Here is a 15,774-nt window from a genome sequence, read left to right as displayed (position 1 = left end):
TTTGCTTATAGTCAATATGTCTTATGTACAGCTGCTTTGTAACAATGATAATTGTAAAAAGCGCTATATAAATAAAGTTGAGTTGAGTTGAGTTAAAGAACAGGCATTCCATCCATCACTAAGCACCTCCTGGGGGCAGGCTGGTCAGAGCAGCCCTGCCCCCTTAGGCCGGGGATCAGTTGAGTTATCTACCACATAGCTCTAACCGGACCTAGTGCTCCAGACGTGCCCCCCGACCATGGGCGGTTCCGTCTGATGTATCCTCATGTATGGTTCCCGACTCGGCAACCCATGACCTCCCTAGGTGGATCTCCACCCTGCGGTTATTAACTCCTTAGCCCGCACTTTTCCCATGAGTTCTCTCCTGATGGTGAGACCATGTGGTGTCTGCACTAATTCCTCCCTATGGTAGGATAGTGCTCTCTGTAGCGTTTTTCCCCCGGGGGGATTAATGCTTACCCAGTGGCCCTTACGGTGCCGGGCGGCTTCTCGCTGTTAGAGAATCAAGGCCTCCGCCCGTGACGGCCGGTGGCAGGGGCTTCCCACCTTTTTCCAAAAAGCTCTGGGACCCCTTACCTCTCCACTGGACGGTTACAATTCCGCGCTAGCGCTCACGTCTGACTCGCCAGGACAGTCAACGTTGCTCCACTGGAGATTGTGACGCAGCACAGCGCTGTGGCGTTGTCCAAAGGAACCCCATCTGTTGGCTCGACACACCGTCAAGAGACCGACAGAAAGGGAACGTCTTGTTTACGGATGTAACCTCAGTTCCCTGATGGAGGGAACGAGACGTTGTGTCCTTCTTGCCACAACGCTGGCCACCCACTGCAGTGGTCGGGGGATGCTCTCAGGCTCCTCAGACCAAGAGGTGAATGAATGCAGCACGCCGTCTTCCTTTTATACCCGGATATCCGGGGGCGGAGTCCCCGGCAAATTTATTTTTTTTGGCCTTTTCTAAATAATCAGAAGATGATAGGTTCTCAAGTCAAACCCCATCTGTCGGCTTGACACAACGTCTCGTTCCCTCCATCAGGACCATAACCAAGACGTTTTATACATTGCATAATTTATTGGAAACAAAATAATGTGACAATGATCAATGAAAGTCAAAATCGTCAACACATTCATTTTAACTTGGATGTTTTGTTCCTAGATATCTAATATGTGATTTTAAAAACAATATTATATTAATAATTATGTTATACAATGCTTAATGATTAAAATACATTTTAATCCGCAATTGTCTGTTTGATCAGTAAGCATTTCAGAGTCCATTTGAATTGTATCATCTTATTTTATTCATAAATATGACAAAATAAATATGGCACAGTAAACAAATATGTAAACAACTCACATCTGGCCATTTATTCTAATAGAAGGAAGCATGCTTTAATATTGAATTCTGCCATACAGCTACAGAACAGATAATAAATCATTGGCAGTGACAGGTAATACATTGCACATGTAAATTTATCACATTCACTTGTCTTCTGAATGCCATAGCTTGAAGTACAATGGGCGGCCAAGAGTAAAGAAAACCTCCTAAAATTCACAGTTAAAGAATCCTTAACAAAACATCACCAGTGGTTTATTTTTATACACCAAAAAACATGTGAATACATGTATTACACCATTTTAAAAGGCTATTATTAGCGATGTTATTAGTGAATCATCATATTCCCACTATAGCTCAGATTTTTATCTTTTCTTTAATCTGTAACAGTCATTTAGTTGCAAAGCACGTCATTGGTGTTCTGTTTTCCAGACGCCAATTTAATGCAATTTCAGGGTTGAACAATTGTGGGTTTTCCTTGATTTGAATGAAAACATTGCCGCTACTCAACTGCTTCGGAAATGACCATCATGCTTTCAATGATTAGTTACACACTTCAGTAACACTTTTGCGAAGCCAAAAGTGAAAAATAACTTTTGTGTAACATGTACTGCCCCTTTGGGTCTTCACTGTAAGGACAATGGTTTACAATCACATTTGCTGGACAACAGATTTGCGTCATTGCTATGAATCTCTGCCATCTTTTAACACTTGAACAAGCTTTACAAACCGAAGCCAAATGAGCGGAGGTCAGATTATGGCGAAGTTCGAGTTTGTTCATCTAGCTGAAGATGGGTTGGATTAGGCATAACTAGGCACACACTGACTGTGCTCGGAAATGTGTCGCTTTCCTCTCTAAGCTACAGGGTTTGTTGTCCGATGGCGGTGAACACATTTCCAGGAAAGGTTTGGATTTCAGGAAGCGTATGTAAGAGTCCTTTTCCATGAGGGTGAAGATCTTATTCTGTGCTTCATCAAAACAGGACGCATCACAGTTTTCTAGATTTTTTCTTGTACTCTCTCTGGTGGCAGAATCCAAATTCACCTAAAAAAAGATGGCAAGGACTCGTGAGTACATTTCATAAACGGGTCTGTTTCTTTCGTGAATGTGTGAATCAAGGTTTTCACCTCATTCGGAGAATCAGCTTCAACGTACTGCTCGAATATCTTTCCAGCTTTCGGGTTCATTTTGTCCACCGATGTTTGCTTAAACTCCTCGCAAGCCTCCCAGAACTCAATGTTCTCCTGGCTGTACTCAGACTGCAAGAAAGCCGAAAAAGCCTGTCGACCATCTGAAACAAAAAAGAGTGACTTTAGTGAGACAAAAGTAAAACACTGCTTTTTCTACAATACATTATTCAGATAGACACATTATGTGGTGGATGCAATGGGGGGATGTGAATGCTAAGGAGGTCTTGGAATGAAGATGTCAGGATTTTGAGTCTAAAGAGATTTCTCTGAGGACTGTCCTTGTGGTTGATGACCTCCTGTAGCCCAACAGACCACAAGACTTGGGCTCTTCAGGGGCCACCCAGTGCAGTTTGCGGACACGTAGCGCACGCTCGGGGGCGTGAGAAAACATGACCACGGTTTGTCAGAATGACATAAACACAGTCTCCTATTTTGGGGCCATGGGCTCTTTGACTATGACTTCAAGGCCACATCAACAGAGGTCAGCTTAGAAGTCTCCAACTTTCTTATTTATGAGTAGAATGCCCCACGTTTTCCAGTCTATTCCTAACTTATTTACACAACAGAATCAATTTTATTTAAGAAACAGATCATTTTTGGACTCACGTTCATTTTGGATCAGGTAGTTAAATGATGTTTTCCATTTCTGGGCTTCAACAGGAGAGACTCTAATATCAGGAGAATGAAAAATCAAATTATTTTTTATTTAATTATATACATATTTTGTACAGTGTCCAAAATAATCTTTAAAATAAGAGAAAAACAATCTTTAAAATAAAAAATATTTATTTATAATTCAATTTATTCATTTGAATATTTATTCATCAATAATATTTTCGTTATTTATAAATATTTCTTGCTTTATTTATTTATTTAAACTCTATTATTTCCCCTTTTAATATATGTCATATTTGTCCACATTACCTGTTCTCTGTTGCCTTTAGTATCTCCTTCAAAGGCTTCTGTTCTTGTTGTGGTTCTGTTTTCTGAAGCAGGAACCCAATCTTATGCTTGATGTCTTTGGCGCTGTTAGAAAAAAATACACCGTTCCTTCAGTCTTTTGCATTGGTGACTGAATTATTGCCCAGAAAATAAACCTCAGCACAACAGCCTTTTTAAATAAATAAAGTAATAATTTATTTTAAATGAATCTCATATGATCCCTATTATTCACAAGCATAAACACATTTTCTGTCTATATTACTCAAAGCAATTTTCGATTTCTCTTAAGAACAGGCAGACTTTGCTCTCAGTCCACTATATATAAAGTATAAAATATTTAGTTGAACATTGAACCAGTAACGATTACTTAAGAATTTCTCCGATAAAGCGCTGTTCATACCTTTTCAAGCATGTCGCAGGAAGGGCAGCGAGCCCTTTACACATTGTGCTGGTGTGTAATACAGATCCAACAGCAAGAGAAAAGGAGTTTGTGTGCCACGAAGCAGATCCTCACAATGTCAATGCAGTCTCCTCCTCCAGCTCTCCTTTTATACTGCAACACTCACAACACGAGCCAGCCAATCACAAAACAAATAACACAAGGAAACACAAAACAAGTTGTTCTGTACTTTCCTTACAAAGCTGATGTGTGTATTTGTTTAATTGATTTTTTTGTGCATTTACTTGTGGGTTTTCTTTTTACATGTACAGCATAAATATACAGGTTGGTTCTAATACAATACACATTTATCCATTACACAATACCTAAAATTGGTTTCTAATTATTTAAGTTTGTTTATGATTATTTTATTGTTTAATTTTTAGATTAAACAACTTTGACATTTGTTATTATTATTAAACATAATCTAATGAATATAAATACTGCATTTCAGTCTGCAAACATGACTCATGCTTTCCATTTCTTCAAATGTCAAAATATTTCCTTGATTATTCCCCAGAGTGCACAGAACAAACATCATACAACAAATTATATATCTCTGTTATTAACCTCCAAGACCACATGTTGCTTCTGAGGTCATAAAACAACAATCTCTTGTTACTTCTGTGCTCAGTTTAATTTGTTTGTCCCCCACATGACCTGAAGAAATGAACCTGTGTCGAGGCATACTTTTTATGCATTACAGATGCTACAAATGATATCTGTGCTTATGGCAAATAAATGTTTGTTCAGATCAAATCATAAATATCCAGCCTTAAAGTCCTTTTAAAAGTTCATTATTATTTTGAACTGAGCCACTCACTCATGACAATCTAATCAATGGAAAAAAGAATTTAACCATAGGATAAGGTCAAAAGTAAAATTCTTTATTGATAGGGATGCAGAAAGACCTTTACAATTCAAGGATGCATTGCATTAACATTTATTCATTTAACAGACCCCTTTATCCAAAGTGTCTTAAACATGAGAGAACATTTTGTCATTTAAAAGATATAACCAAAATAATCATAACAAAATCAGATCATATCAGTTATGTGTTAAAATTAGTACTGAAGTATAAAATTAAGATAAGATGTATTATTATAAAATGTCAAATGTACTCTGTTAATTTCATGATTGCATTGAATTGAAATTATTTATTGAAGTGTGGTACGCTGTAAAAAAAATCCCATAAAAAAACAGATAAAGTACTGGCGGAAAATTACAAGTACATTTTCCTTTATTTTACGGACATTTCCGTTAATGCTAAAATGCTATTTAATGCAGTGCAAAATGTAAAATACAGATAAAACAACTGTAAAAATTCCTTCATATAAATTGCCCTGTGTTTACGGATTTTTTTGGAGTGTAGTAGTCTGAAATAGTGTACTACCACAATATCACATCACATTTTTTTATTTTAATGCATGGCACAAGATGAAAATCACATTACGAATATATAACAGGACTTTGCTTCCAAAACACATGTCTTCTTGCTATCCAGGTTGCAAAGTGTTGAACCATCCGTATTGAAAGGTCTGGTAATTTAGCAGCCTGCAGAGATCTAAAATCAGACCACCATCAACTCTGTGACAACAGACCTAGAAAGCCAGAAGTCAGCCAATCAATTCCAGATCATTCTTATCCATGGCATAGTAAGGTGTGCATGAACAAACAAAAGTTGTAGATAAGGACAGATTGAGATTGTGATAACCAAGTTTACATGAGGTTATTTTAAGGGGAGAAGTCACCTCCCACATGTAACTCACGTTTTTCTTCTTATCATAAGGTTGTAGGTCATTATTGGTTCCGGATGAGGGGATGTGACTCAGAGCATGCAGGTCTTGTTGGTCTATTAAGCTTTAACTAGCTGCCTGAAATCTTTTTTTCCCAGATAATGAAGCTTCTTAATATTTTTGATTAGACAATCTCAATGCAGATTCCTCCTTCAGATTACTGTTCATAATGTTAATAGAAGTTTTGTTTTCTCATATCTGTAATGGCTAAACAACTAGACTGGATTCATCTGGTAAAGTCACCAACTTTTTTAAGTTTACGTGCCTTTTAGCAAAAGTAGAAACTCCCAACACAATCTCACTGCAGTTCGAATTATTTCACGAGGTGGCTAATCTTATTCATACATTTTAGTACAATTTGCTTTCGGCCCAGTGACGAATAATCATTTGTATTTGAATCACATAGTACAAATCCATACCACCTTGTAAAATGTTTACCAATTCCAGTGAGATCAGGGTGAAACTTCCCTCATGCTCCAAACGACATCTCTTTTCATGCAAGTTTGCTTTGGTATATTCATTGGGACTTGCCACAGACTTCTATTGTTTTTATACTGACATCAGTCGTATTTTCTATCCCGTACCCCTTAAAGTGGCAATATGTGATATTAAGGAGGAACTATTGACAGAAATGCAATATAATATTCATAACTATGTCTGCAGAGGTGTATAAAGACCTTACATAATGAAGTGTTATGTTTTTATTATCTTAGAATGAGCTATTTCTATCTACACACATCGCAGGTCCCCCTGCATGGAATTCGCCATATTGTTTCTACAGTAGGCCTAAACCGACAAACTGCTCAAGAGTGTGTTTCGTAGATACGTTATCTCCTTCAGCAAATAAGCGAAAACGTGACGACAACTTTGTCCTGTGTCAGCCACCGTAGTGCTTCGGAAGGGAGGGGTGAGCGGTGGACTGAGCTGTTGGTTGCAGTTCGTAACTTCACTGCTATAGACGCAAAAACTGGATCTTTTACCCAGTTATTATAGTTTTGTTAATATTTTGAATAGCTTTATCTTTTAGTTTTATCTTTTATGTTATTGTAAGCTCAGTCTTTGGCAATTTTTATTTGTGGTTTTTATTATAATTTATTTATTATATAGCTAATGTAAGTAAGCTATGTAGTTTAGTATTTATTTATTTTCAGTAAAAAAAATTAGTGCGTCAAACTTATTTCAGTTTATTGACAAAGCAACATTTCAAATTTTTGGTTTTGACATAGTACTTAACTCGATATTTTATTTTCTATTTCCATCTTGCCGCCTGCCAAAAAATCAGCTTGAAGTGCTCTGCCTTTGATTAACATGTTGGATAAAAAACAGCTGTTACATACCACTGAGTGTTTTGAGCATGCACATGTAGATATTTAAGAGCTGGATATATGCCTAGTACAGAACGTACAAGAGGGAAAACAGCACTTTTTGAAAATGGTTGCCTGATGGTAATGTTCACACCTTGCTAACAAAATCTTATTAAATGCAAATGCAAACACCTAACTGGTCAACATTGACCTCTATTGACTGTTTCTCTTGTGATCGGTTGTGCAAGCCTGCCTTAAGTGAAGAACTGTCTGACACGTATTGTGAGCGATGTTCAATTTAAAAGAAGGCTTTAGGTCATAGCAAGCGGTCTGGATAGGACCACCACTGTGGCTCATTTCACATGAAGGAACTAGACTCCTTCAAGCTCAATATGTTGACCTTACAAACCCTCCCGAGCTCATACCTCACTTGATTGCAGACTTGGCGAATTGATCAAAGAAGCAGACTCCTGATGAGAAGCAAGCCAGTGGGGTGAGATCACCTTTTGGCTCCACTGGGTGTAATGTCGCATATCTCTATCAAATCAAAGGGGATGAATACACCAGAACGGTTCACCTCAGATTAACGTCATATCAAATCAATCGACTTACAAAGGAAATAATGTCATGCTGACCTCAGCCAGTCCAGGTTATTTTAATGGTTCATAAATTGAGGACCATGGCTCATTAAATCAAGTGAGAAGTGCGACTGGTCAAAATATCTTTGACCAGTAATTCTTACATCAGGGCAATTCTAACATTGTCAATTTACAATATTAAATATAGGAAGAGTTCATTTGCAAAAACAGAAAACTCAGTTGTAGTTGGGTTGTTTTGATTAAGTAATAATAACTCAAAAAATACAGCTAACTAACACAATAAAACAAGCATGATAACACAATAAAAAAATTGAAACCGAGTTATCTGTTTTTTCAAATGAACCCTTTATATGTAAACATCTTATTTAAAGGTTTGTCTTTTCTATTTAAAGCTGCAATCTGTAACTTTTAAAATGACAGGTTTATATACCTTTACATGGGTTAAAGTAAAACCCAAACCATTTTATAAATCATTGATTAACACTGGGTTCACAGCAAACGCGAATTAAGCATTTGGCGCGAATGAATTACATACAAAGTCAATGCAAAGACGCGTATAGATGCGAACTCCTGGCAGGCGGTGCGAATGACGCGAATCGTGCGGCACGAACGCTCATCAATCTCGTCTTCGGCGAAGGTTGAAAATATTTGTCAGATCGCGTCACTCGCGTGAAAATAACGCACTTTTCCCGCGAGTAATAAAGAGCGTGGAATGGTGTGAACCCAGCATTGCAATCTATAGAGGAGTCAGAAAGCTTCCAAAACTACCTTAATTTGTGTCCTGGGGAAAAACGGAGGTCCTAGGGATTAATGGCAGAATTTTCATTTTTGGCCAGAGTTCCCCTTTAAGTATTAAAGGTAAAACAATCTACACATACACTAGAGTATTTATCAAATGCAGTGGAGTAAAAACTATGATATATGCTTCATGATGAAGGAGGTAACATTTTTTCAAAGTAAAAACATGATAAAGTAGGCTACGTATATTTAAAAATGTACTTGAGAGTAAAAATCCTCAATTTGTTTACACCTCTGTTTTTTTTTACTTTGCTCAATAAATTATTTGTATTAATTTTTAACCAAACAAAAAGTTACAGATTGCAGCTTTAAATGATCCATTGAGGTTGCCCTCTGTAACCCTGTGAATGCTGGACCCTCAGTTGAAAATGGCATATGGCTTTCATGTAATGATCATTCAGAATCAACCTGTAACATGGAATTGCATTTGCTGCATTGTCCTCTGCGTTACCGCTCCTCTATTGAATCGGGTGCTAAAACCACGATTTATGTTTGCATCCATGCCTTCAAGGCACTACATCCAGTAAACCACATCCTCTTTGTTGTGTCAGAGTTAACCCATCAGTACTTCTTTTATAAACCGCTTTGGGTATACATATCTGCTTGAATGAGAGACAGGTGCTATTCGGGGGTTTAGTCTTATCATTGCTCAGATAAACTCTGTTCCCAAGATAGAAAAACATAATGTTCAACAGTCAATCAGCATCTGACTGAAGATGTTCAATAAAACGCCAGACGAGTTAATAACAGACTTCAATTGTCAATCCGTAGACTGAATGGAAGGTCTATGAAGCGTTGCAGCGAGCCAACGTGTGGCCATGAGCGGATGAGAATGTTCTGGCCGTTCTGCTTGTTCTGTTTTTACGCTGTCTGAATGAGCTACGTGTTTGGCTAGAGAGGGATTAGAACTAACTGTTTCAAAAGTAACTGCTCAGTGATATTACAAGACATTTTACTCATGTTTGTCAGATGTTAATATCCTTAGGCTTCCACACACGCAAACACAAAGAAGAGACGTCATTCTATTCTTGTGCGGTGAGCTCAGTTGCATTTGATGGAAAACAGTCATTCCACTTTGTTTTGATGAAAATAAAACATAGTCGTTAATACTATACCAGCACGTATGAGGGATTTTATCAGGTCATTTCATCGTGACAGAGATATTTCTTTATTTAGATCTGATGATAAAAATCCCTCCTATATAAAGTGAGTCTAAAGTTCAACTGCCGTTTATCTGTTGTATTACAGAGATGATTTAAGAGACTTAAGAGAAAATATATATGTATTGTAAAACAGACATGAGACAGGCAAACTATGCTTTCTCTTTATCATATCTACAATATTGTGTATTGTTTATTGCCATTTACAACCCTCTTTTTCTAATGGAAAATGACTGTTATATCAAAGGTGACCTGCATTTAGTTTTGCTTTCTTTTAAATACTGTATGAATGAAATAAAACTTGAATACAACAAAAAAATTGGCTTTTAAAGCAAATTAAAGCAAACTATAAATCAAGCTGTTAATTGTTTAATACTGTTGGTATGAATGGATGATGTTTACTATTCCAGCAGTTGCTTCCATGAGGCATTTAAATAATGGCAAACAAACAAAGCTTTCTGTCCCCAACTGTCCAAGAGAGCGAGAAAGTCTTTGACCCATATGAGGGAGCATGTGTGTGGAATTAATGTGGCCATGTCTGTTAGCTGTAATGAATAAACGTTCTGCTACGTGCCAGGCAGCACACAGAGTGAGGAAGATATTTGGCCAGATGGTGCTTAAGAGCCAATTGCCGCCTTTCATCTTAAACCTGGACTGTGTATGTGTTTTTGTTTGTAAGACGTGCTTTCCCCTTTAACCGTGCGTCTAAGAAGCGAGGAGTTCCAGTAAGATGCAGATTGTTCCCTAACATCTTCAGAGCACTTCAAAACACAAAGTACTCGGTGTTGGAAATTTTGGTAGGACAGCATGAATAATGGAAAGGATAATAGCTCTTAAATACATTGTTTAAAGGGACAGTTCACCCAAAAATACAAATTCTGTCATCATTTACTCACTCTCAAGTTGTTCCAAATCTGTATCAATTTGTTTCTTCTGATGAACACAGAGAAAGTTATTTGGAAGAATGCTTATAACCAAGCAGTTCTTGGACACCATTGACTACCATAGTAGGAAAAATGACTTATCTTCTTTTGTGTTCAAATATATATATATATTTCAAGAATGTAGGACAGCAAACAACTCTGGGGCACTTTTGACTACCATTGTCATTTTTCCTACTATGGTAGTCAATGGGGTCCAAGATCTGTTTGGTTATAAGCATTCGTCCAAATATCTTTCATTGTGTTTAACCAAACAAAGAAATTTATACAGATTTGGAACAACTAGAGAGTGAGTAATTCATGACAGAATTTTCATTGTTGGTTGAACTGTCCCTATAAATTTCATTTCAGTAATATTGATGTTTACAGTCTGTATGTGACATATTAATACAAAAGGAGTACATGTCAAAAACAAATGCAAGCTAAAGGAACACATAGCTCAGAAATGAATTACGTACATATACAGTGTATAGGCTATAAAGTTATTAACAAAAGTTTAGTCGTTAATATATTCGTTAATATATTTGATATATTTTTAGGAATCTGTCAAAAATGTGTTTAAAACTCCAAATTTGATTTTTATTTATTAGGCAAATAACAAAGTGAAACAAATGGTCTTTATTTATGTCTTTAAACCTAAATTTGAGGCGGCATGTTTAGCTTCTCTCAGAAGTCAGAAATGAATTCAGCGTAAGATTCAACCATTAAAACTTATTTTTCTTTTAAAGACTACAAGTAAACTACTATAATTGGGCATCTGAATAAAAACTAAAAGTGCTTTACTATTTTTACAAATTCATGGACAACAACAATAAATATATTTTATCATTAGATGTGTACTAAAGTACAAAAAGGATTTTAGAAATCACCAATACTGTATCACCAATATTTTTTTAATGCTATGTTTTAGTGGTAATGGTTGACTAGACATGGAGGGGGTAATTCCCAACCCCAGGTCGCCATTACATCCGGCCATTAGATGTAAGAGTGATACAACAGATTAGAGCTGTTGGCAGACTGAACTTTAACATCAGTGTTATGCCATCACATGTCATGATGGTTAAAAAGTCTTTATGGTATTCCTCTGTATGCATGCAGCAAAGCACATTGTGTCATTAACAGATCTGACGAAAAAACAAAAATTGATATAAATGTCCATAATTAATTATATTTTTACTAAAGGAACAAATCTGTTGAGTAAAAATCTAAACTGGGAAGATATATAATGAGCGTACATTGAATTCAGTCCATTTTCAAACGTCACAATTGTGTCAATTCGTTTTTGGCTTTGAAAGGATCAGAGATGCTTTGTTTTTTTCTATTATGTAATTTAGTGCATCATCTTTCAGTCTCATGGCAGCAGCTGTTTCCATTTGATGGTAATGTGGTCCTTTCAGTTCTCATCTGCGCTATTAGGAAAGTGATTTGAAATTGCAATAAATGCATAAAAAATTAATTCAATTGTGACGGATGAGGACCCCTGTTTATACAAGTCAGATTTGATTTTGTGTCTCCTTATTTTGGATGTGCAGTTTGTCAGTGACAAATCCAATGTTCATGATTAAATAATCCATGTGTGTGTAAATCTATGTGTGTATTGTGTTGAAGAGATCAGAGGTCTTGGTTTTGTTTACTTTTGTTTGGTGTGAGTCTTGCTGGTAGAGCAGTAAACCCGGAAACCATGATCCTATGCTGTGGACCACCGTCGAAACAACAACATACGCTGATCTTTTTAGAAAGGTGAAAGGTCAGACATGCTGTGCCCTAGTCATTTCAGAGTACAAACAAACCAGCTCCCCAAAGAAAAATGAAAAGTGGCTGTGCGGTTGGGTTTCAACTCTTTATAGGCCACTTGAGACATTTAAATTTTCCTGTAGACATTATTATCCTCTAATATGGGAAGATGTCATATTTAGCAATAAACAAACAACCGAACAAGTATAATGCAAGTAAACTTTTGATGTATTTATTGGTGTATTTATATCTAATAATTCAATTTGTCTATTCATAAAATGTCTCTAGCCACCTTCTTTCATCTTTAAATGTAACATACATGTACACTGTGAAGAAAATTCTGTAAAAGAAAACATTTTTTTCATGTAAAATTACATGTTTTACATGTTATTCTTGTAAATGTGCAGTCTTTTTCCTGTAAATTGATGTTTTGTTACCATTTTTCAAAAAGGTGCATGTAAAGGAATTAACAATTCTGTAAAATTGCAGTTTTTACAGTGTGACATAAATATAACATATAACTGCTGTCCTTCTGAAACCTTGTATCTCCACATTTTGCGTATAAAATCATTATTATTAGTTTTGCATAAATCATTATTATTAGTCACCCTTTATGCTTGTCACTGGGTTTTGCAAATATCTAACCAATAAAAAGTATTAAATGTGCTTGTCAAGTTTGACAACACAGTATTTAATCATTTAAAAAGTACATTGTTTTTTCCATTCCCTGAAAAACAGCGAATTTGGACATACAAGGTTTCAGAAGGACAGTGATGATATAATCATTGCTGTTACATGTCACATTTTCCATATGGAACAGAAGTATTTGACATTGGGATCCCTGACCCATTGTAGCGGTCTTTGGGTTCTAGTCGACCAATCACGACTTTGCTGCGGAGACTGGGAAAGCTCTGTGGATGCAAAAAGAAACGTCAGGATGGAACGTGCTTACTCACATCATGAATGATGTAGATGACGGTAAGATCTGCCTTTAAATGTCAAACAGATATGTCATGGATTATGCAAAAATGTGATGCTGGCATGTTGATGTTGTGTGGATTTACCATCAGGCGATGGTGCTGTGATTAGATATAAGATAGATGCAAAATTGAATGTTGCAGATAGGGTTGAAATAAGCACATCTAGCTCACCTCGGCTGGGTCTGGTGGTGATTTACGTAGTTTGATCTATTTACAAGTCACATGAAAATGCCGGTAATGCCTGTAGATGAATAGCAGATAGGGGCCATCATGTGGGTAAAGTAAAAATAGAGTCAACACAAAGCTGTATGACTAACCTGGCCATGACTCAAGTAGTTTCTTTGTTTCTGCACCTTCTGTTATTATGTAAATAGACGTAATCCACCAACATTTCAAGAAAAACATTCCACTCTCTTGTACCAATAAGGTCATCATTCTAAGAAATGTTGATACAATATTGTGGAAATGATGCCGTTAATGCCCTTGTTACCCCAACAGACAGTTTCTGTCAAGACTTTCTCTTCCCCCTAGGAAACATTATCTATGACTGTGCAAACATTTAAGTTCAGATGATCCTCCAGGCGCTTTCCTAAATAAAATGTAGACCTTGGTGACACCCTGTGGCAAATCAGACAAATGCATTCTTGTTGGACCACTGCTCAGTTTCGCTATTTCAACACACAACCTAAAAAGACTGTAAATCTTGAAGACATTTGGCCTTGGCTTCGAAATAAAACATCGATTTTCAAAGCCATGTTGATAAGCCATCTACAGTAAGTATGTCATTCCGCATTCCCTTGGATGACTTTCAGCTTTAGAGAAAATAGCTATTAGGAGCCTTAGGTGCGAGGACAATTTAATATCAACGTGTCAAAAAGTGTAAAATAAGCAAAATTAACCTTGATATGTCTAACCAGAGATTTACTGTACGTCTTTACCTTTTTACTATACAAAATCTATGGTAAACTATGGGTTCTGTTCTGTAGCAAAACCATGGTTAATTTGTTTTTACCATGGTTTTACTAAAGTAACCCTTTTTTTGGTTAATTAGGGAAACTTTTACTTATAAATTAGTCAGTATTCACTCAAATTTAATTTCACACAGTATTAAAATATTTCAAGAGTGTCTTAGCGTTTGTTAACAAGGAGGCACATTTTGCACATATATGTTACATTTATACAAATGTGCCCAGTATAAATTGTTCACGTGCAGTGCCCCACTGTGGCTTATTTTACTGATAAATCTCTGCATTTTGTATTTCTGAGACAAAAGAAATTTAACAAATATTTAAAATATTTTATAGATCTTAATGCATTACTGCTATTAGTGTTGTTGTTGCATTACTGCCTTTCTAATATAATTTCTGTATCTGATTTCATATATGAACCAGTCACAACACAGTGAAAACTCGATCTGGCTAATTTTAAACTAGCAAAAACAAGTGAACTCAAAACAAGAAGTGAACAGGCATCATTGATCATAGTCCAAATGGACACAAGAGTGTCCAGCAGTAAGAATTAAATAAAGATAAAGTTGTAGGCTAGCATTACATTACTAAATACTGCTTCTGCCAACTTATAAGTATGTGTTAGATGGACACTTTTCTATCCCATGAGACCATGGTTGCTTTAAAAAATAAACACAACACTTGCAAAATACTGTTTTAACAGTTGATAAGTACCTCATTTAATTCAGTATGTACTGTCACAGTATGTGTTTTTAGACACAAGGCAGGTCTCCAACCCCAAGAATCCAACTAATCTTGAATCAGGCAGGCATGACAGTTGAATTAAAGTTTTAGTTGTTTTACTGTTATTTTGCTTATTCCTATTGAGTGTCAGTAAATATTAAACAATAACCAAGACAGAACGCAACTCGTGTGAATCTGTTTCTCAGAGAGTTATTGTAGTTTTTTTCAAAGTCAGAGATACAACAAATACAGTCTGCCCTTAGCTTCTTGTTGTTGTACATGATTGTGTTTACATGAAGTCCTGCTGTGTAGAAAATACAAATCCGCTTTTGGCAGCCCCATTGCTTCACGTTCATTATTAATTCAGGTTGAGTAGCTAATCTGTTAATGAAGGTTCACGCTAAGACTTTGAAGAACTTGAAATTTGTTTTTGTACTCTTTCTGCATAGTAGAGCTGATCTTCACATATAAATACATTATTTGCACTCTTAAAAATGTGCAAAAGGTTCTTCACAGTGATGGAATAGAAAAAGCCTTTTGGATTCCCAAAAAGAACCATTCAGTCAAAGCTTCTTTAACCCTCAAGTGGTGATAATTACAACTGCACTAATCTGCTGTTAGTGGGCACTTTGTGATTCCATTTATATTTTACATAAATGTCATAAAACTATCTTTTTTTCTTTTTAATAAATGTAATCTATGTATGTAATCTAAAAAATAGATAAAAAATCTTTCAAGTTATGCATTTATTTTGTACAAAATTTGCAATTTTTTATGTTTTTCACCCAATATTGACACGGAAACATGATTTTCATTAAAAACTTTATTCAACAAAAAGATGCTTACAGACAAATCTAACCGTGTTA

General features: G+C 36.1%; 1 protein-coding gene across 1 annotated transcript; it reads right to left on the bottom strand.

Annotated features, from left to right (window-relative positions):
- Positions 1–1,254: 1,254 nt before the first annotated feature.
- rgs4 (regulator of G protein signaling 4) lies at positions 1,255–3,983 on the bottom strand. Its single transcript, XM_057338054.1, has 5 exons — positions 3,867–3,983; positions 3,449–3,550; positions 3,131–3,192; positions 2,462–2,625; positions 1,255–2,378 (listed from the first exon to the last, which is right to left on the bottom strand). The coding sequence occupies exons 1-5, from the start codon at positions 3,908–3,910 to the stop codon at positions 2,145–2,147; spliced, it is 606 nt and encodes a 201-aa protein (XP_057194037.1). The 5' UTR covers positions 3,911–3,983; the 3' UTR covers positions 1,255–2,144.
- Between the last annotated feature and the right edge of the window lie 11,791 nt (positions 3,984–15,774).

This window comes from Triplophysa rosa, linkage group LG7, assembly GCF_024868665.1.
Source record: "Triplophysa rosa linkage group LG7, Trosa_1v2, whole genome shotgun sequence".
Lineage (NCBI taxonomy): Eukaryota > Metazoa > Chordata > Actinopteri > Cypriniformes > Nemacheilidae > Triplophysa > Triplophysa rosa.
This window is presented reverse-complemented; position numbering and strand designations above follow the sequence as displayed.